This window comes from Dipodomys ordii, unplaced genomic scaffold (assembly GCF_000151885.1).
Source record: "Dipodomys ordii isolate 6190 unplaced genomic scaffold, Dord_2.0 Scaffold308, whole genome shotgun sequence".
Taxonomy (NCBI): Eukaryota; Metazoa; Chordata; class Mammalia; order Rodentia; family Heteromyidae; genus Dipodomys; species Dipodomys ordii.
In genome coordinates, this window is record NW_012267524.1 from 339,887 (window position 1) to 360,949 (window position 21,063).

Here is a 21,063-nt window from a genome sequence, read left to right on the forward strand (position 1 = left end):
ATAATGATTTGTAATGTGTTCCTAATGCATTTCTGAAAAATATCACATAAGAATCTCCGGAGCCTATATATAATATTTATTATATAATGTCCAGACAGTTTAAGACAATTCCATGCAGACAACTCTGGACATTATTTTCCTGCTAAAGAGTGGTGATATTTTTGTTTCCATTTTTTTGTAGCTTGTATCTCACAACAGAAATCTTAAGCATGTGGGTGTTTTTTTGTTTGTTTGCTTGTTTTAGTTGAATCTGAAAACTAAATGATTTAGTAGATCCTACCCTTTTGAATTTTTTTTTTGGGGGTCGGGTCGTGGGGCCTGAACTCGGCCTGGGTGCTGTCCCTCAGCTCTTTTAGCTCAAGGCTAGCGCTCTACCACTTGAGCCACAGCGCCACTTCCGGCTTTTATCTTTTTGCTTATGTGGTGCTGGGGAATCGAACCCAGGGCCTCATGCATGCAAGGCAAGCACTCTACCACTGAGCCACCTCCCCAGCCCCAACCCTTTTGGAATTTAAAAAAAAAAATTAGCTCCTCCAGAAAATGATGATTTATAAAGTACAAAAATAATATAACAGGCTGGGAACAGGCCCCATGACCGGACCCCCCAAAAAAAACCAATATAACATACAGTAAAGTTTATAAATTTTAGTATATATTTCATAGAAGCTTAACATCTGTATACACTGTGACCACCACCCAAGACAATATATATTTTCAGCACCCTAGATTTCCTTCTGTATCTTTCCAGTCTGTACTTCACCTGTTCAGAGCAGGTAACCATTGATTAATTTCACTTACTTTACCATAGGTTTAGTTTTGCCTCTTGAACCTCAGACAAATGGAACCCACACAAGTCCTTGTGTGTTTGATTCTTTACCTCAGTCTTCTATTAGGGTTTCATGCATGCTGTCTATCAGTAATTCTTTCTCATTAGGAACCATGGGTATGCTTCTATATGCTCTGTAGGTATTGTACATTCTGCTTATTTGGGATACTGTAGTCATACTTTGTAACTGCAAGTACAAATAGCTCAATAATGTCACCTTTAGAGAACTCACAACTTCCTTTAAGTCTTATAAGTCTTTTGGCTTAAAAGTCAAAATACTGAGCCAGGCACTGGTGGCTCATGCCTGTATTTCTCGCTATTCAGGAGGCTGAGATTGGAGGATCGCAGTTCAAAACCAGCCCAGGCAGGAAAATCTGTGAGACTCTTATCTCTGATAAACCACTCAGAAAACTAGAAGTGGCAGTATAGCTCAATTGATAGAGTGCTAGCCTTGTGCTGAAAAGCTGAGGGACAGTGCTCAGGCCCAGAGTTCAAACCCCACATCCCACCCCCCACCCTCCCAAAAAAGTCAAAATACTGCAATGAGTTAATGATACTTGATTTAAAAAATCATGGTTATGGATATTCATATATAGGTGTCTTTTTAAGCTGTTTATATTGAAACTTTTTACGAAATTTTTGAGCTAGGCACTGGTTGCTCATGTCTGTAATCCTAGCTACTCTTTAAAGAGGCTTACATCTGAGGATTGGGGTTCTCAAACAGCCCTGCATGAACTTCTGTGAGACTCCTTTATCTCCAGTTAAGCACCAAAAAGCTAAAAGTGGAGCTGTGGCTTTGAGCAGAAAGCTCAGGGACAGTAACCAGGAGACAGATAGACAGACAGACACACACACACACACACACACACACACACACACACACGAAATTTCTCCAATTGGGTTTAAGTTATAGTCAAAGAAATTTTAAAGAAAAATTCAGGAATAAGCTGATTTTCATCCCTGAAGTTGAGCTATACATTTTATTTTTATTTTTTTGGACTTCATATCCTACGATTTTATTGTTATACGTACTCTTATTTTAAAAGTGAAGTAAGTCAGGCTCAGAAAGACAAAGGACACATGTTTTGTCTCATATGTGGAAATTGTAACTATATATGAGGACATACACACAGTCATGCATATATTGTAGGTATAGGAGAACTCTAATGTGTTATTTTTTTTTTGAACAATTAACTCACAGTTTCACAAAATGAATACCAGGGAGATAAGACCATAGGGAAGGGTTAAACAAATGAAAAGAGGAAGAGAAAGATGGTTGTAATCATAATATTCCAGCTGTGGAAATGGAGCTATGAAAATTGAAAGTATGGGTAGGATTGAGAGAGATGGGGATAGGGAGGTATTATTAAAGGGATGGCATTGATCAAGATCCCATATACTCACAAACTGACATTATTAATTGAAACCCTTAAGATAATTTTTAATAAAGAATTAAAATAAGGTTACACAGTGGCACAGGTCAGTAATCTGGAGCCCAACCTCTTTTGGCCTTTTTTACTCAAATCTGAAACCTCCAGAACCAAAATAAGCATCCAGATTACTTTCAGCAGCCTCCTATGCACTTCTCACTTCTGACTTCCTTATTTCTTCCTCTTGCCAAATGGCCCTTCTGAAAGAAGGAAAAAGTAGTACAAAGCCTCAATGTTGTTTATGCACTCTTTAGCTATACATTTGAGAAGGAGGTTTTTGTTTAATGATTCAAGACCAGGCATGGTTGTGCAGTTCTTGGGAGACTTGAGGTGTGAGGTAAAAGTTTATGAGGTTTTTGAGACTAGCCTTTCTAGGCCAGCCTGGACTACCTAGTGAGAATTTGTAAAAATCAGTACAGTTTTAAAATTAGTGGTTTTTATTAATTTCAAGAAGTTAGAAAAATACTCAACAAAAAAATACATTTAGTTTTTTTCCTCCAGTGGCTCACCCATTCACCCATTGTTACTAATTTCTTATAATGCCCTTCTGGGCTTGAACTCAGCCTGATTATTTAGCACTTAGCTATACTTCCAGCCTTATTTTTGTTTTAATTTTGAGATAGGGTCTTGAGGTTTGGGATTTTTTTCAGGGTGGGGCTTGTTTTGTTTGTTTGTAGCTTTAGACTGAAATCCTGCATAGCTGGATCACAGATGAACACTACTACATACAGCTTTTTTGTTGGGATAAGTGCTCCAATTTTCCTGGGCTGGCCTTGGATCAAGGATCCTCCCTATCTATATCTCTAAAGAGCCAAGGTCAGGAGGCACCATAACTAGCTTCTTTGGGACATATTCTGTGCTGAACTGCATTTTAATGTTGTAGATTTAAGGAGTATATTTGGGATATTTAGTTTTGTTTTGCCAGTTTCACAGTTTTAATTTTCCTTGGACAAGTGGAATTTTTGCTACCATACTTTTTGTGTTTGTTTTTGTTTCTGTTTTTTTTGGCCAGACTTGTTGCTCTTTATTTAATGTGCAATGACAAGTGTTTGTAATAATTCTTTTTCCTTTTTTGAAATATGGTCTCTATGCTAGCCCATGTCAGAATCCTCTTTTTTCAGTCTCCCAAGTACCAAGATTATGGGTGTTTGTCACTATACCTCATTATTTTACCTTGTTTCATAAAAATGACTTAAGGGGGCTGGGAAGGTGGCTCAGTGGTAGAGCACTTGCCTTGCATGCATGAGGCCCTGGGTTCGATTCCTCAGCACCACATAAGCAAAAAGAAAAAAGCTGGAAGTGGCGCTGTAGCTCAAGTGGTAGAGCGCTAGTCTTGAGCTGAAGAGCTGAGGGACAACGCCCAGGCCCAGAGTTCAGGCCCCATGACCGGACCCAAAAAAAAAAAATGACTTAAGGTAGATGTTTTGATCTTATGGATTGAGCTGATTGTCACAAGTCAAAAAAGTAGTCCCAGTAGCATGGGTTAACTGAAACACCTCTTTATCTATGATTGGAATTGGAATTATGTTCAAACAAAATCAGAATACTTAGGAAAGGTATTACTTCTTCTTTTTTTTTTTTTTTTTTGCCAGTCCTGGGGCTTGAACTCAGGGCCTAGACGTTGTTCCTGAGCCTGTCTGTGCTCAAGGCTAGCACTCTTAACCCTTGAGCCACAGTATCACTTCTGGCTTTTTCTGTGTATGTGGTACTGAGGAATTGAATCCAGGGCTTCATGAATGCTAGGCAAGCACTCTACCACTGAGCCACATTCCCAGCCCAGGAAAGGTATTACTTTAATTTGCCCGTGTTTCCTTTTTGTCTTTTTATTTTTTATTTTTTCAATTTTATTGTCAAGTTGATATACAGAGGGTTTACAGTTACATAAGTAAGATAGTGATTACATTTCTTGAATAACTTGTTATTCCTTCCCTCATTTTTCTACCTCTTTTCCATCCCTCTAAGTTGTACAGATCATTTTCAACATACTATCTTGCTGAGCTTTTTTGCTTGATAAAATGAAGTCCATAACACTGCACAAATCCTGATAAAATGAAGTTGATCACATTGCACAAAATCCACGAGCCATATGTGATAGCCAGTCTGAAAGGATTAATTTTTTTTAGATCCTAAATGCTAGGCAGTTACTCTCACAGCATTTCAGTTTTGACATTCTTTCAGTTGCCTTATACATAATTCTAACATTGAGGTAATATCAGTAAGGAGTATAGGAATTGATAAAACCCAATCTTCAAATTGGTAGGGAAGCAGAAAAGGCAAATTACTTAGCCACTGTTGATGCAGAGTATTTTTTGACACTTTGAAAAAAAGCAAATGTTCTGTCTGCTGAAATCCAAAGCCTATCCCATAAGTACAGAACATAACAAACTTTGCATTTGAAATGTTGATTGTCCAGTGCATAATTAGTTGAAACATAATTGACCTTTTCTCTGGTTTGAGGATTTTGTTGTTGTTGTTTTGAATGCTGTTGTTTTTAGATTGCTCTTGTAATAATAAACTCTTCCTATGTAGGTGTGAAATCACCAGAAGAACAACTGGTGTGTCTGCCACCAGAGGAAACTTTTCCTAACGACCCTCGGGTAATAAATAGACAGAGAAGTTCTGATTACCAGTTTCCATCCTCTCCATTTACAGACACAGTAAAGCGCACCAGTGAGGATGACGTATTGACAGGTCAGGTGATGACAGTTGAAGAGCAGTGTGTGCCAGCAGCAGAGCCTTCAGCAGTGAGTGAGACTACAGAGAGAACAGTGTTAGGAGAGTTCATTGTCTTTTCTAGGAAATTAGAAGAAACTCTGAAGCAAACAAATGTTTCATATATTAGGAGCACATGTACACCTGACTGTACACCACGAAAGAAGATGAAACGACTTTCTAAGTTTACATATTCTAAGACTTACAAAGCTGGTATGCAGGAATTTGTAGATGGTTTGTGTGAAAAACTAAACACTGCTATTAATGCATCAGTCAGGGGTTGGGATTTGCCAACAGTCAATGATTCTGGTACCACAATAACATTGAATACGATGGGAAAGCGTGTCATATCCGTTTCCTCAAGTGACTTCAACAATAAAGACCTCCTTGAGCCATTTTGTAGTGATGGATTAAAAGACATGAACTCCAATGAACTACAACAACATTCCTCTTCAACTTTAACTGAAGTAGAAATGAACCAGCCACATCATGCCACAGAATTAATGATGACTTCAGACCATATTGTACCTGGTGAAATTGCTAGGGAACCATTAGAAAAAGAAATAACAAAATCGCCCAGTGATATAACCATTTCTGCCCCACCAGCTCTTTCAAATTTTATAAGCCAATTAGAGCCTGAAGTATTTAATAGTTTGGTTAAAATCATGAAAGATGTCCAGAAAAATACTGTGAAGTTTTATATTCATGAAGAAGAAGAGTGTATGCTCTCTAAAGAAATAAAGGTAACTATATGAAATGTAATAGTACTGTTTATAAACATTGTCTTATTGGTCTGACCTTTGTGCAATGGAATTAGAAAAGTTGACCATACATTTTTATAATTTGACAATTCTGAATAGAATAAAAGATTAGTTAATTGAACTAAACCAGAACCTATGATACAGTATTTTATATTTGAGTCTTACTTGATGTGAAATTTAAAGAACATTTGTGTACATACCTTTGGGTGTCAGGATGTAGTTCAGTGACAAGAATATTTGCCTAGTATTTGTTCAAACTTCAGCATAGCTCAAAAAATGAAAATATCCTATATGTATGTGCTGCACATATTTTAAAACTTGATTCAGAGGTTTAAAATGTGATTTATTTGGTTTTCTGTTTTTTGATGGAGAAGGAAAAATACAAAGCTACAGTAAGTTGCCAGTGTTCATTATATATGGTGTTTTATTGGTCATATGGTAAAACAAAACTGTCCAAAGGTGGTCTAATGATGCATTCTCTCTCTTTTTTGTGTGTGTGCCCAACTGGGCACTGTCCCTTAGTGTTTGTGCTCAAGGCTGGTAATCTACCACTTGAGCTTTAGTTCCATTTCCTTTGTGAGATACCAGTGCCCAGCTACTGATAAATTCTTTTTTTTAGGGGGGGTGGTCCAGTCGTGGGGCCTGAACTCTGGGCTTGGGCGCTGTCCCTAAGCTCTTCAGCTCAAGGCTAGCACTCTACCACTTGAGCCATAGCGCCACTTCAGGTTTTTGTTTTTGTTTTTTTTCTGCTTTTGTGGTGCTGAGGAATCAAACCCAGGGCCTCAGGTATGCAAGGCAAGTGCTCTACCACTGAGTCACCTTCCCAGCCCCCTGATAAATTCTTTTATTGCTTTTAATACCTTGGCCATATCACATTTTTCTGTAGCTTTTTTTGATAAAAAATGTGATAGTCCTTTGATTTCCCAATCATGAAATACAATTGACCATAAGAAATATTTGTCTACCAGCAGGGATTGGGAACTTTCATTCTACAGGGTATTTGAATATTTGTAGTACCATTGCAGGCCATACAAAATTACCAGTAGTGGTAGACAGGAAATGGGCAGTTAACAGCAAGCAAACACAAGTCTGTTCCATTATGTACCAAATGGTTTTACAGGCCTTTGGGCTAGACGTTCATTCTCCACCCCTGCCAGTGTACACTAAGCATGCACTTAGGTATGGACATTGAGATGTAAAATTAGGTGGCAATAGAATTATAAATTGTAGCACATTGAAATAATACCTGGTTTTGTATTACTAACTAGTGCTCATTTAACTATAGGATTTTAATGTCTGAAGTTTTAAATGTTTATTCCCACTTTCAGAATTTACTTAACCACAAGTGGATTTTTTATCAGTTTATCTTGAATTGCTAGCATTTCATCGATATGTACAAAAGAGCTTTTTTAAAAAAAGAATTAAAAAAATTTTTGTTTTATATTCTTTGTTGTTATTATAAAGGTGATGTACAGAGGGGTTATAGTTTCATAAGTTAGGTAATGCACACATTTCTTCTTGGACAATGCTACTCTTCCCTTGCTTTCCCCCAGTTTTTTCCCTCCCATCTCCATCCACAGTATAGTTAATTTTCAACATAGTGTCTAGTGACTATTGCTGAATTTGTTCACCCATGAAAAAGCATTTTAATGCTGATTTAGTTGTTTTTCTTACACAGGAATATCTTACCAAATTAGGCAATACAGAATGTCATCCAGAACAGTTTTTGGAAAGACGATCAGAACTAGATAAACTATTGATTATTATCCAAAATGAAGACATTGCAGGTTTCATTCACAAGGTAGTCACTGTTTTGTTTCTAAATCTTACTATCTATAGAAATAAAACTTAACTATTATTTAAAGTAAGTTTTAAGGAAGATAAATCTTACGTATCTATCCATAAATTCAAGTGAGTCATTTATACCTCTGCAAATCTCTGCAATCCTTTTGTTGCTCAGATCAAGTCAAATAGTAAAAGCACTGATTCTGCATGCTAGGGGATGTGGGAACTCTTATTGCGCTCATGTACATTTATATGTCTACCTCTTCCCTTGGGTTTAATGCTATTTAGTCAATTTTATGAGCCTACCTCTTCTGTTTCTTGACTTCCCCAGCATAGAATCCCTTGCCCTGTGTCAAATACTGATTATATTCATAGGTCACAGACAGGTTACCATTTGTCCATTTTGTGTTTTCAGATCTATTTTAAACTAGTGTATTTTGGGAAATAATACTGGACATACAATTTTGAGAGTGACTTGTCAGATACAATTCACTAACATAGGTGAACTATATGGCATTTTATTAGGCTTTCCTCATAGGTTAGTTCACATTTGAATCCTTATCCATCTTTAATTGTATTTTTGTTTTGGCATTTAAATAGGTACCTGGCTTGGTGACTTTAAAGAAACTCCCCTCTGTTAGTTTTGCTGGTGTTGACAGCCTGGATGATGTTAAAAATCATACCTACAATGAATTATTTGTATCTGGAGGTTTTATTGTATCTGATGAATCAATTCTAAATCCAGAAGTTGTCACAATTGGTAAGATTGCTCTTTTTGGATTGTATTGCCTCTTCCATCTTTTCTAGTTTTTCTTTTATTGATTTTTTTATATGCTGGTGCTGAGGCTTTAACTCCAGTCTTTGATCTCTTCCTTAGTTTTTTTGCTCAAGGCTGGTACTATTTGACTTGAGTCACTCCTCCATTTCCAGCTTCTTGATGGTTTCTTGGAGATAAGATTCTCTCAGATTTGATTTCTTTGGCTGTCTAAAACTAGAATCGGGCTGGGAAAATGGCTCAGTGGTAGAGCACTTGGCCTTGCATGCTTGAGGCCCTGGATTCGATTCCTCAGCACCACATAAGCAAAAAGAAAAAAGCCGGAAGTGGCGCTGTGACTCTAGTGGTAGAGCATTAGCCTTGAGCTGAAGAGCTGAGGGACAGCGCCCAGGCCCAGAGTTCAGGCCCACAACCGGACCCAAAAATAGATAAATAAAAACTAGGATCATTGAATCTCAACCTCCTGAGCACCTAGGATTACGGATGTAAGCCATTGGTGCTTGGCTTTTTTCGAGGTTTTGAGAACAAACTAAAACTGGAGACTTGTTCTAATATATTATCTATATTGTGCCGTTCATAGATTATCTGGTGCACTTCCATCTTTTCCTGAGCTTTTATCACTTCTCATTCTTGCCTATTTGCTTAGTCTTTAGAAGTAGGTGCCTGTAAATCAGATGTAAAGTACCTGTTATGATGAATGAAGCTGTATAAGAAAGTAGGTTTTTATATAATAACAAGCATTTCTACAATTTAGATGGTAGTAGACTGAATTAAAAATTAATTTCATTGTCTCTACAGAGAGCCTTCAAATTTTTTTGACATTCCTTGAAGAACTTAGCACTCCGGAAGGAAAATGGCAGTGGAAAGTACACTGCAAATTTCAGAAAAAACTAAAGGAATTGGGCAGGTAAGATTTAGAAAATGACTGATAGCCTTTTTTTTTTTCCCTGGTTGGTGGTGGGGCTTGAACTCTACGCCTGGGCCTTGTCCTTCAGCTCTTCAGCTCAAGGCGAGTGCTCTGCCACTTGACCTGCAGCGCCACTTCCAGTTTTCTTGTGGTGTATTGGAGCTAAGAGTCTCACGGACTTTCCTGCCTGGACTGGCTTTCAACCCGATCCTCAGATCTTAGCCTCCTGATTAGCTAGGATTACAGGTGTGAGCACTGGCACCTGTCTGACTGATAGCTTTTAGCATCATAAAATTGCTTTTTCTCATTTTTCCCCATGTTTGTGTTTTATGAGCACTATAGCTAACTGCAAGTGTAGATACTGAATTGCTCTAGCCTTTTTAGAAAGAGGTGGTATTTTTGTTTAGATAGATCTTGGGGGAAATTCTAGTTGTAAATAGGTAAACCTGGATCAATCTGTTAGGGATTTAGAACCATCACAATAGACCATTACTCTTTAACTGAAGTGTATATGCTATCTAGATTAGGGTTTTTCCTAAGGACTATTTCAGGTAGCTAATCATAATTGCATCATACCTATTTGGACAAGCGATTTCAACCCAGTAAAATTGATTGTGTGTGTGCTGAGAGACATTCTTTAACAATGCTTAGAAGTAATTCTTAGAGTACTGGTTACTTGAGGCTCCATGAACAACTGATTAGTTTGAGATACTGTGTTCTAAGAAGTTCTCTAGGGCTGGAAAGTGGCTCAGTGGTAGAGTGCTTGCCTTGCGTGCCTGAGGCTCTGGGTTTGATTCCTCAGCACCACATAAGCAAAAAAAAAAAAAAAAAAGCCTGAAGTGGCACTGGGGCTCAAGTGGTAGAGCGCTAGCCTTGAGCTGAAGAGCTGAGGGACAGCACCCAGGCCCAGAGTTCAGGCCCCACGACCGGACCCCCCCCCCAAAAAAAAAAAAAAGTTCTCTATAAAATGTAATTATATTAAAGGATTCTAGAATCTAGTTAGAAATTGTTTTTGTACCCAATGTTTCCTAAGCTTAGATCATAGAACTTTGTTTGTATAATACTTTTTGACATTCTGTGGCATAAATTTTAGGAAATTCAGGGCTAACGAATTATATTTGTTTAGCTCTGTGTAGGATTTATGTTTTAGAACTTACTAATTTTCAAAGCCTAGGAGGTAGGCATAAAGCAAGTCTTTATAGAATATAACTACTGAGACACAAAGATGTAACTTCTAATAATAGCAAGACCTTCACCTCCCTAACTATAACTAACAATTTCTATCAACCATTGCCTTTTGCCTTGCAGTACAGAAAGTTCTTTCTTATATGTTTTTCCTTAAGGTTCAAATCATAAAACTAAAAATATGCAATTTATTAAATAAATTCCTGGTTGAGATTTAGGTACCTATACCAACAACACACACACATATGGGTTTGCCTGTAAGTGCAAATGTAGGTAACAAGCTGTGCTTACTTTCACAGGTTAAATGCCAAAGCTCTTAGTCTGTTAACACTTCTGAATGTCTATCAGAAGAAACATTTAGTTGAAATTTTATCATACCACAGTTGTGATTCACAAACTCGAAATGCTCCAGAATTGGATTGCCTTATCAGACTTCAGGCTCAAAACATACAACAACGACATATCGTCTTTTTAACAGGTAGAGGGTATTCTTAAGCTTTCTACTACAATAAAGGAATGTAGATGGATTTTGAGGAGCATGAATGGTTGTGGTTGATTCTGAACATGTGGAGGAGAGAGGCTTGTTGAACACTGGGCAGACATTATTGTCCATGTACAATGCTATATTTATAATATATAGTAGAAGATGTATTTATTACAATTGTATATATTTACAAATGCTATATTCTTGAAACTTTTTTTTTAATTTAGAGAAGAATATCAAGATATTTTCCAACTACCCAGAAAATGGAATAGTTGTTGCAACTACTGAAGACTTTATGCAAAACTTCAAAAATCTTGTGGGCTATCACAACTTAATCCCAGAAGAAAATGTCCCATCGCTTGGTGCTACTGAGAATCTTGAGTCCCAGTCAGGTAACTTTTCAGCAGCTTTCATTTACTTTAAGGTAGAGAGAATGGTTTTGTTAGTCACACTGAAATACCTTGAAACCATTCACTCCAGTGTAAAAACAGGGGAAGTATTTTGAGGCATTTGCCATTATAAGACAGCATGTACAAGATCTGCTCATTTATTATACTGTATTATTGTTAAAAAGTTGTGTGCATTTGTCTGTACTGTAGACTATGCATACTTTGAAATATACCTTTATCTTTGAAGGTATGTAAATTTTATTGACTGTTACTGTCAGTGAAGGGTTTCAATTAAGAAAAGTAGAAAGCCCAGATATAGGGATTCAGCTTTGGGGTACTAAATCTTCCTCTGTAGGAATCAATTTAATTACAAGACAGTACAGATCAGTCATCTCACAGAAAGATCAGTCATCTCACAGAAAGATCAGTCATCTCACAGAAGAGGTGAAGAGATGGCCTCTGCTTTTGTTCCAGACTTTATGTAAAATGAAGGCTGTACTTAAAATTGTTTTTAAAAAGCAGAGATAATCAAACGAACATTCAATAGAGCTAACCAATTTACTAATTCAATAAAGCTACATGTCAAAACTTTTATTTTATATTTGTCTTATGAAATACTGAATTACCGTATAACTTTAGATGCTGTTTTGACATTAACCCCTTTGGAGCTGGGAGTTGGGATTTCCCAACATTAAACGTGAACACATTTCGCAGAAGCTTGTAGCATCGGATTATCTGGACATTCACATCTAGTGTGAGTGTTGTGACTAAGTGAACTTGTGGCAGAAGACCAAGCTTTAAGGGATTGTGGACTTGCAGATCCTGACGCATTATATTGTGTGAGTAGTGTATAATTTTAAAACTTAAACATACCGTGTATTTCAATAGAGGAGGACTTTTTGTTTTTTAAATGTAGCTCTTTTAGAAAACGATGAAAAGGACGAAGAGGATATGTCTCTGGATTCAGGGGATGAAATCTCACATATAGAAGTATTCAGCAGTTTTCATTCAGAAATATTGGCGAAAGAGACCAAAGGATCAAGTGGAACAGATCAAAAAAAGAATATTCAAATTGAATTGCAATCGTCTCTAGACGTGCAAAAAAGTTTATTAGAAGATAAGACTTACCAAATTGATTGTGAAGAGAGAGCTCCTATTCATATAGTATGCTCTGAAGGAGAGGACAGCAATTCAGAACAAGATTCATATAGCCATTCTTGGGTTTATCATAATGAATTAAATGTGTCCCATCAGTTTAGTCATTTTAATGTTCTTACTCATCAGACATTTTTGGGGACACCATATGCCCTTTCATCAAATCAGTCTCAAGAAAATGAAAAATTATATCTTCTTACAAAAGCTTCACTAGAGAGAAATCTCCATTAAGTTAAGGGGAAAAAAATGATTGTTTTTTTTATAGGTTATTGTGTACTTTGTTTCTTAAAAGTGAATGAACAATTTATATTTCATTCTTTAAACAAAAGGTTCTTATCCTTTCTAAAATGTTTTTCCCTCATATTTAAATCATGATGGCCTGTAACATCTGAAGCATCTAAAAACTGAAATAAATATATATTTTTTAACAAATTGTACTTGAATTATCTCATGTTGGCACTTTTTATGTTTTACATTTGTTACCTGTAGTTGCACTTCAAATTGAAGGCTATCTTCTATGTAAAATTAGATATTAATAGAAATATAGTAAACAGCAATGGCTTTACTTTTATTTTCTCTCATGTCAGATTTTGCTGAAACAAATTGTCAACTATTTATTTTAGATAAAGCCTTTGTATAGTGTTTACACAGGTCTAAGCCATTGCTGTTAATATTTATAGGATTTTGGTTCTGTATCTCAAGATGTATCTAACAATGCAATTTTATCTAGGTAATAAACTTATGTATATAATAATATCAAGCAGCATTATTTTCTGAAGTTTCTGGGGAATTAGGATTTTCAGAGCTTCTGTGATTCTTGTTTTGAATTTTAATAATTAGCACCTGTTTTTACCAAAGGCACAGGATAATTTGAAAACAGTTTTAAAACTGGGACTACATTTTATATGTGGCTCTTAGTATAATTAATTACCAGTTACTAAATCATAGTGCTGTACTAATAAATTAACAGATAAGAGTTACTGCTGGGGCTGGGAAGGTGGCTCAGTGGTAGAGCGCTTGCCTTGCATCCCTGAGGCCCTGGGTTCGCTTCCTCAGCACCACATAAGCAAAAAGAAAAAAGCCGGAAGTGGCGCTGTGGCTCAAGTGGCAGAGCTCAAGCACAGAGTTCAGGCCCCACAATCGGACACACCCCCCCAAAAAAAATAGTTACTGCCTATAAATTACTACCTGGTAGCTCATTAGAAACTGTAGTTTCGAAAATAAATGCTATAAAAAATAGCCTTAATGCAATTTTTGATATTTAGTAAAAGTGAAGAGTTAGTTATTTATTTTGGTGCCCATATTAGGGTTTGAACTCAGGGCCTTGTTCTCTCACTTGGCTTTTTCACTCAAGGTTGTCCTCTGAACTGAAATCCTTACATCTTAGCTGTCTGTAAGGCATAAGCCACCACACTCTTGGTTAATTTTTTAGTAGTTCTATTAACCTCAAGAGTTCGTGAAAGACAACAGCTTAAACAGCAACTCCAGACTTTATGGTAAGTAGAAAGTATCTATAGGATTTTTAAATGACCAGACTGAAGCAACAGAAAAAAATTTACTATGTTTTTTACAAATTTTATTTTATTTACAAAAAGTCTTTTATTAACTTTTTAAAAAATCACAGCATTTTATTACATATTGTGCATGTTTTACATGAGTTTTTAGAAAAGAAATCCAATTAGGCTATTAAAAAATAGTTGAGTAATGAGCACTGTTGAGAAGACAAAAATGACTTCCAACATTTAAAATGAAGAACTAAAACTCTCTTCTTGATTTGTAGCTAAAGACATGAAATTAGTTTCCAACTCCTTTTGCTTTTAAAGAAGTCCCTGAAAAAAAAAAATGAAACATGCATTGTTTGGCTCTGCTAAAGTAAGCGTCGGCACTATATTGGTGGGTTTATGTACATTGTACTCCTTCCTCAATACTTTAGGAGTTAATTCATAGGTACATTTAAGGGTACTTCACAAAGTCTTTCAAATGAGTAAAACCGGAAGTAAAGTATGGAATGATTTTCTAGTTTTAGAAAGGGAAATAATGGGTAACACGTGACCAACTTCTTAAAATAAATGGTGGGGGGGGAGGAGATGTTAACACACTAGAATATGACTGGACTCTTAAAAAAAGTTTATTTAAAAAAACCCAACTTGGAACTAAAGTCCAGTTATAAGCTTCAAAGATGATGTAAAGTTACTATATCTTAAATAGTAGATATTAACCTGTTTAACGGGAGAGCATGGCTCTAATAATTGTGGTGGGAAAATGTCCAGTGAGCCTATTTAGACCCAATCATTTCATACTCAACTACATTCTTTGGGACAGACAACACTGTTTTAAGCTGACAGCACATATATTTTGTCTTTGGTTTTAGGGCCTTATTGATCATGTTTGGATGTTTAAATGTACACATTTCCTAATAATAAAATTATCTCAGTATAATGACTGTCTCATGATTTCATACTAAAAAAAATTGTGAGACAGGGTCTTTGAATTTGTGATCCTCCTTGCCTCTTAGGTGCTGCATGTGTACACCATCACACCAAAAAATATTTGTAAAGATGGAAAGGAAATCCAAAGGAAGTCCCCTTTTTATTTGAGATTAACTAGAGAAGCTAAAATGCAATTAGCCATGCAAACTGCCCTAATGTCACATCCACATGTAAAGAACACACACATCTATATATTCTTATTTTTATTTTGTTTTAAATCTCATACCTGTCGTAGTTCTGAAAGTCCTTTAAGAATTGCTTGTTGTCGATCCCTGTTCTTTACCAAGTTAGGATTAAGAAGTGGATCCCTGACAGAACCAAGAGCAAGGCGTTGCTCTTGGTTGCAATCTGAAACCAGACAAAATTTATAAAAGCCAAATATATTTCTAAATAGTTTGCTGTAAGATTCATTAGTAAATTTATTTCCTAGAAAGCCTCACATACATACTCTAAAAGTCTTAAAGATTTATAAAGTGCAGCTGAGATGCTTTGTAGAACTACAGGTAGGAATTATTTAGAAGTGAATTTAGGGTTGGGGGTTCCTAGATCTACAATATGTGGTTTACTTGCCATGATCAGTCGAAGGCCTAGACAAGGGTGCATCTGGATCCAGGTAATATATCTCATTTGTTCGAACATAAGGAATAAAATGGGATGGTTCAAACACTCCAGGTGTTTCACCATCTTCTGACACTTTCTCTTTTGTGGCTATTTTTTAGTGGTGAGTGTAAGCTATCCATCTGAGTTTGTTGGGTTCCGTTTTTATTGCTGGAACTAGTGATGACTGTAACCTATTTTTTTTAAAAAAAAGGCACAACAGACCAAAAAGCTTGAATAAGAAATTTTGTTTTTAAAATAAACATATCTCTTGAATTAATTATATCTCTAATGATTTGAAATGTAATTACACCTTTAGGAATATCATGGAAGGAAGCCTAAAGTCTAAAAGTTTCATTTATGAAACAAGGCAAGAAAAGGGTGTTCATTGGAATTTTTACTAGCTACATGTATGTACTCAATACAAAGGAGAGAATTAAATTACAATTCTATCTGGGCTAACAAGTCTCATTTCTCCTTAGATAATTTTTCATAAATTAATGTCCTCACCACCTGAACTAAGCCCAACATGAAGCAACTCTAAACCAGCTGGCTTATGCATGCACAAAAGACAGATTAAGAAGTTAAAAAGTTACTATCTTCCCAATTACTTCTTCCTGATTCAATCCAAGCATAATGCCTGTTTCACTGGTCATACTGAGATAAGTAAAAACTGTTTAGCTAAACCTGAAGATAGGAGAATGTCATCCATATTTTTTTTTTGGTCTGGTTGTGGGGCCTGAACTCTGGGCCTGGACGCTGTCCCTCAGCTCTTCAGCTCAAAGCTAGCAGTCTACCACTGAGCTACCTTCCCAGCCCTAGCCATAGGTTTTTCTTAATCCCAGTCCATCCAAAACCTATCCCTTAAACTACTAACCTTTTATCCCTTAAACTACTAACCTTCATCTGGTAACTCCTCCTTTCACATTTTTATCTTCACCTTTATGCCTAACCTTAGTAGACATGGAGCATGTGTTCTGTACCTCTTAAGAATCAAACATAAAGTGAATATACCTATAAAAGTAATGCACATACCTTTCTTCACTGATTGAATTAATTTTCCTAGGTTCTTCTTCCTAAAAGGATATGGAAGTATAGAAAAGAGTCTATGGCATTTTCAAGTGAAACCATGTACTTATGTTACTTGAATCTATTTCTAATGTTGATCAGAAAGGTATTTTTTCACAGTCAAATAAAAAAATTCCTTAACTTCCAACTGGTTACTTATATGGACTATAAACAAGATTTTTTTCTCTTTTTTTTTTTTTGGGTCCGGTCGTGGGGCCTGAACTCTGGGCCTGGGCACTGTCCCTCAGCTCTTCAGATCAAGGCTAGTGCTCTACCACTTGAGCCACAGCGCCACTTCCGGCTTTTTTTTTGCTTATGTGGTGCTGAGGAATCGAACCCAGGGCCTTGAGCATGCAAGGCAAGCGCTCTACCACTGAACCACCTTCCCAGCCCAGTCTATGGCATTTTCAAGTGAAACCACATACTTATGTTACTTGAATCTATTTCTAATGTTGATGATAAAGGTATTTTTTCACAGTCAAATAAAAAATTCTTATCTTCCAATTGGTTGCTTATATGGATTATAAACAAGGATTTTTTGTTATTATTTATTGTATATGTATGTATCTGGCTATTTAGTGCAGTCTGGCTTTTTTTTTTTCCTTTGGTCGGTTGTGGGGCCTGAATTCTGGGCCTGGGCACTGTCCCTCAGCTCTTCAGCTGAAGGCTAGAGCTCTACCACTTGACCCACAGGGCCACTTCTGGCTTTTTCTGCTTATGTGGTGCTGAGGAATCGAACCCAGGGCCTCATAAATGCAAGGCAAGCACTCTACCACTGTGCTGCCTTCCCAGCCCTGCAGTCTGGCTTTGAACTCCTAATCCTGCCTCCGCCTCCCAAGTGGTGAAACAAATTACAGATGTATACTACCATACCTGGCTAAAACAGGTTTCTTGAAGTTTAAATGTTTGCTTGTGATGGTTCTGGGTATTGAACTTAAGAGCCTAAAGCTTGGTAGCCAAGTGCTCACTCTACCCTACACTCTACCTCACACCAGCCCTTTTGCTTCTTTACCTTATCAGATAGGGTTTTATTTCTACCTAGCTACTCTCCGACTGAAATCCTTACTACTATCTGCATGTAGCTCGCATGCACCAAGCCCAGCTTGCTTTTGAGATTCTTTTTTTGGGGGGGGGATGGAGTCTGGTCATGCCTGAACTCTGGGCCTGGGTGCTGTCCCTCAGTTCTTCAGCTTACGGCTAGCACTCTACCACTTGAGCCACAGCGCCACATCCGGCTTTTTTTTTTTCTGCTTATGTGGTGCTGAGGAATCGAACCCAGGGCTACATGCATGCTAGGCAAGCACTCTACCATCAAGCCACATTCCCAGCTGAGATTTGTGTTTTGAGTTTAGAGATTCATGCATGTTTAAAAATAAGAAAGAGGAGCTTTATTTTGTTCATTACATTCCACCTGGTTTTTGACTCTGTTTCTGGATAGGATGAATGAAAATCTTCTGGTGAAGTGCCTCTATTTTGAGAAAGGTGTTCAGAATTATTTTTCTCTACCAATTGAAGCAGTTCCATCTGTCTTCTTACTTTTTTTTCTTCTCTCTGCTTTTGAAGCTGCTTAGGGTACTTTTCTGATGCTGGAACATACATTTTGAGAGGCTTATTTATATTCCAAGTAGGCCTTGTGGGACACTTCTTCATGAGTTTTGTTTGTTTCTCTGTTATAGACTGTTTACATTGCTCATTAAACCAGCTATTTTCTTTTTCTAGTTCTTGCTTGTCTTTCATAGTGTTAAGCTGTCCATCAAATTCTACAGAACTCGGGGGAGAAGAACAATGTGTATTTTCCCTTTCAATCACTGATCCACAGTGTGATAATGTGTTAGTGAAATTTCTTGTAATTAAGTCATCTAAAAAAAGATTATGACTTTTTAAACAGACATATAAAAGTTTACCCCTTCTATCATTTTTCTCAAATGTTAAACAATTTTATTAGTTACACTTTAAGAATTCTAATTTTAAAACTGAAACTACCCACCTCTCATTACTTGCCCCAGTGGCAACCAGTATGCTACTTTGTTTCTAGACATTCACTACTATAGATAATACCCCAGTAAATGGAGTTATATTGTTTTGTAAATGGCTTAAACACTTGCCATAACATTTAGTCAATAGCATGTATCAATTTCTTACTAAAGCTAATTCCACTATATACTACATACAACTTTTTACTACCATAATCATTGAGGCTATGAATACACTGTTTTTGAGGCCTTACTTTTTCTTTTTTCTTGTGCTAGTACTGAGGCTTGAAATCAGGATTTTATGCCCCTGCTTGGCCTTTTTGTTCAAAGATGGCACTCTACTACTTCAACAACATTTCCACTTTTAGTTTTTTGCTGGTTAACTGGAGATAAGAGTCCTGGGGACTTGTCTGCCCAGACTGGCTTTGAACTACTGTATTCCAGACTCAGCCTCCCAAATATTTAAGATTACAGGGCATGGGCCACCAAGGAGAGTGGGGAGGGGGTAAAAAACCCACTGACTTCCAACCCAAGACATTGCCTGATGATTTGAATTGAAAACCAGACATGAAAAGATGCTCATAAAATACAATTCGTGGGGAAATACAATTCAGAACCACTTAATATGCCCCCCATATAACAAGTGTTGGCAATCACAAGGAGAAATTAGAACCCTATTATATTGATGGCTGGACAACTGCTTTGGAGTCTGGACAGTTTGGAAGAATTAACACATGATCCAGAAATTCTGTTTTTCTTTTTTCACAAAATCTGTACATGAATGGTCAAAGCAACATTATTCACAATAGCCCAAGAGTACAAATAAACGTCCATCAAATCATGAAGAACAAAATGTATTATACATACAACAGAATACTATTCAGGAATAATGTACTTACTGCCATTAAACTAAAGCAGAGTAGCCAGACACAAAAAAACATTTTCATTCTAGTAACATGAAATGTGCAGAACAAGCAAACCAGAAAATGAAGAGATTCCTCTGCTAACTAGATCAGAGTGAGGGAAAAGATCTATAATTATGGTGACTGCTCAATTATTAGGAATATACTGAAAAATGCTAACTATGACCATTAAAGGGTAAGTTTTGTGTAGGAGCTGTCGCTCAATGGTAAACCGTTTGCTAAACCTGTAAGGTCCTGGGTGCGGGGTGGGGGGGCGGTAAATTTGTGACTCATCTGAAATAAACCTAGGACAAAAAATTAAAAACCAAGAGCTGCATTGGGGGCTCAGTCTTATATATAATCATAGCTACTCAGGATGCTGTGATACCTGGAGGATCACGGCTCAAAGGCAACTAGGGCAGAAAAGTCTGTATAAGATTCCTTATCTCCAGTTAACAAGCAAAAGGCTATGGTGGAGAGTTCAAGCCAGTATCATTGAAAAAAAAAAAGAATAGATCATTTTATTTTCTCATAAATAGCAAGTTTTACACTTAAAATGGAACTCAGTGCTAATGCTTTGGCCTTAAGGAAATTTCAAATAAAATTTTCAATATGAATACCTGTTTGCACACCAGTATCTTTCTTGGGAGAAGTAGTAGAACTGATACAAGTATTTATTTTGCTGCCAGCTTCATCAGAGTCATGTCTTGAACTTGAAATCTTAGGGGACACCTTATCCACTTGCATTGCATCTACTGGTAATAGGAAAAAATATTTTTCAAATGACATACAGCATTATTAAGAGAAATTATGTGTAGGAGACTGGGATTGTAGCTTAGTGGTGGTTCTTGCCTACCTTGCAAGACTAGGTCTGATTCAGTAGTGAAAAAAAAGTACAGTAACTAAACACAGGACTTTACTCAGAATGAATGCTGCAATCAAAATTTCATTAAAAAGTTCTTGCACTCTTACCCATTACTGGATTTACAGAGATCACTCAGTAACTGTTTTCCTTTTTTTTTTTTTTTTTTTGCCGGTCTTGGGGCCTGAACTCTGGGCCTGGGCGCTGTCCCTCAGCTCTTCAGCTCAAGGCTAGCGCTCTACCACTTTGAGCCACAGCGCCACTTCCAGCTTTTTCTGCTTATGTGGTGCTGAGGAATGGAACCCAGGGCCTCATGCAAGCAAGGCAAGCACTCTACCACTGAGCCACTTTCCCAGCCCCTCAGTAACTGCTTTCTTTGTAAAAATGCATACAAATTTATTTTATCAGTGTCATGATTGCTATAGATAATATGTAAGCAAAACTTATGTGTAAAAAGATACTGAAAACTTACTTAACTCTACTTCTAAGATTATTTCCTAAAAGCACTCCAATTAATAAAGTTAGATTAGCTGAAGAGCTGAAGTTCCTTAAAAAATTTTTTATTGTGAAATAATGTTAGAAATAGACAAATGGTTAAAATCATGTTCAAAAATTATGAAGTTCTGGTTAATCACTTGCCATCAAGATTTTTCATCAATCTAGAAGTATCATGTCCTTTTTGAGCCAATTCTCGGATTCGCTGTTCTTGTTTCAGTCTCTGTGCTAACTCCTGTGCTCTCTGCATTTTTTGGTATAGCTCATT

At 36.8% G+C, this 21,063-nt stretch overlaps 2 protein-coding genes across 2 annotated transcripts in view; one reads left to right on the forward strand and one right to left on the reverse strand.

The window, feature by feature from the left end:
- The window catches only part of LOC106001531 (protein FAM208A-like), a 102,848-nt gene extending 89,683 nt beyond the window's left edge, over positions 1-13,165 (forward strand). Inside the window, exons 9-15 of the mRNA XM_013036622.1 lie at positions 4,909-5,711; positions 7,408-7,530; positions 8,115-8,274; positions 9,088-9,196; positions 10,681-10,859; positions 11,093-11,257; positions 12,171-13,165. Of these exons, the coding sequence (XP_012892076.1) occupies positions 4,909-5,711; positions 7,408-7,530; positions 8,115-8,274; positions 9,088-9,196; positions 10,681-10,859; positions 11,093-11,257; positions 12,171-12,640 (2,009 nt within the window). The 3' untranslated portion in view covers positions 12,641-13,165. The remainder of the gene's footprint in view (positions 1-4,908; positions 5,712-7,407; positions 7,531-8,114; positions 8,275-9,087; positions 9,197-10,680; positions 10,860-11,092; positions 11,258-12,170) is intronic.
- Positions 13,166-17,919: 4,754 nt separating this feature from the next.
- Positions 17,920-20,414, reverse strand: LOC106001526 (coiled-coil domain-containing protein 66-like). The gene is made up of 3 exons (XM_013036619.1): positions 20,411-20,414; positions 20,059-20,193; positions 17,920-18,422 (listed from the first exon to the last, which is right to left on the reverse strand). Exons 1-3 carry the CDS (start codon positions 20,412-20,414, stop codon positions 17,920-17,922), a joined length of 642 nt encoding a protein of 213 aa, XP_012892073.1.
- Positions 20,415-21,063: the final 649 nt, after the last annotated feature.

What these genes read in the sequence shown, in the direction of transcription:
- LOC106001526 (XM_013036619.1), bottom strand. An exon ending in AGATACTGGTGTGCAAACAG is followed by an intron (nt 18,423 to 20,058) that starts GTATTCATATTG and finishes ATCTTTTTTTAG; the next exon opens with ATGACTTAATTACAAGAAAT.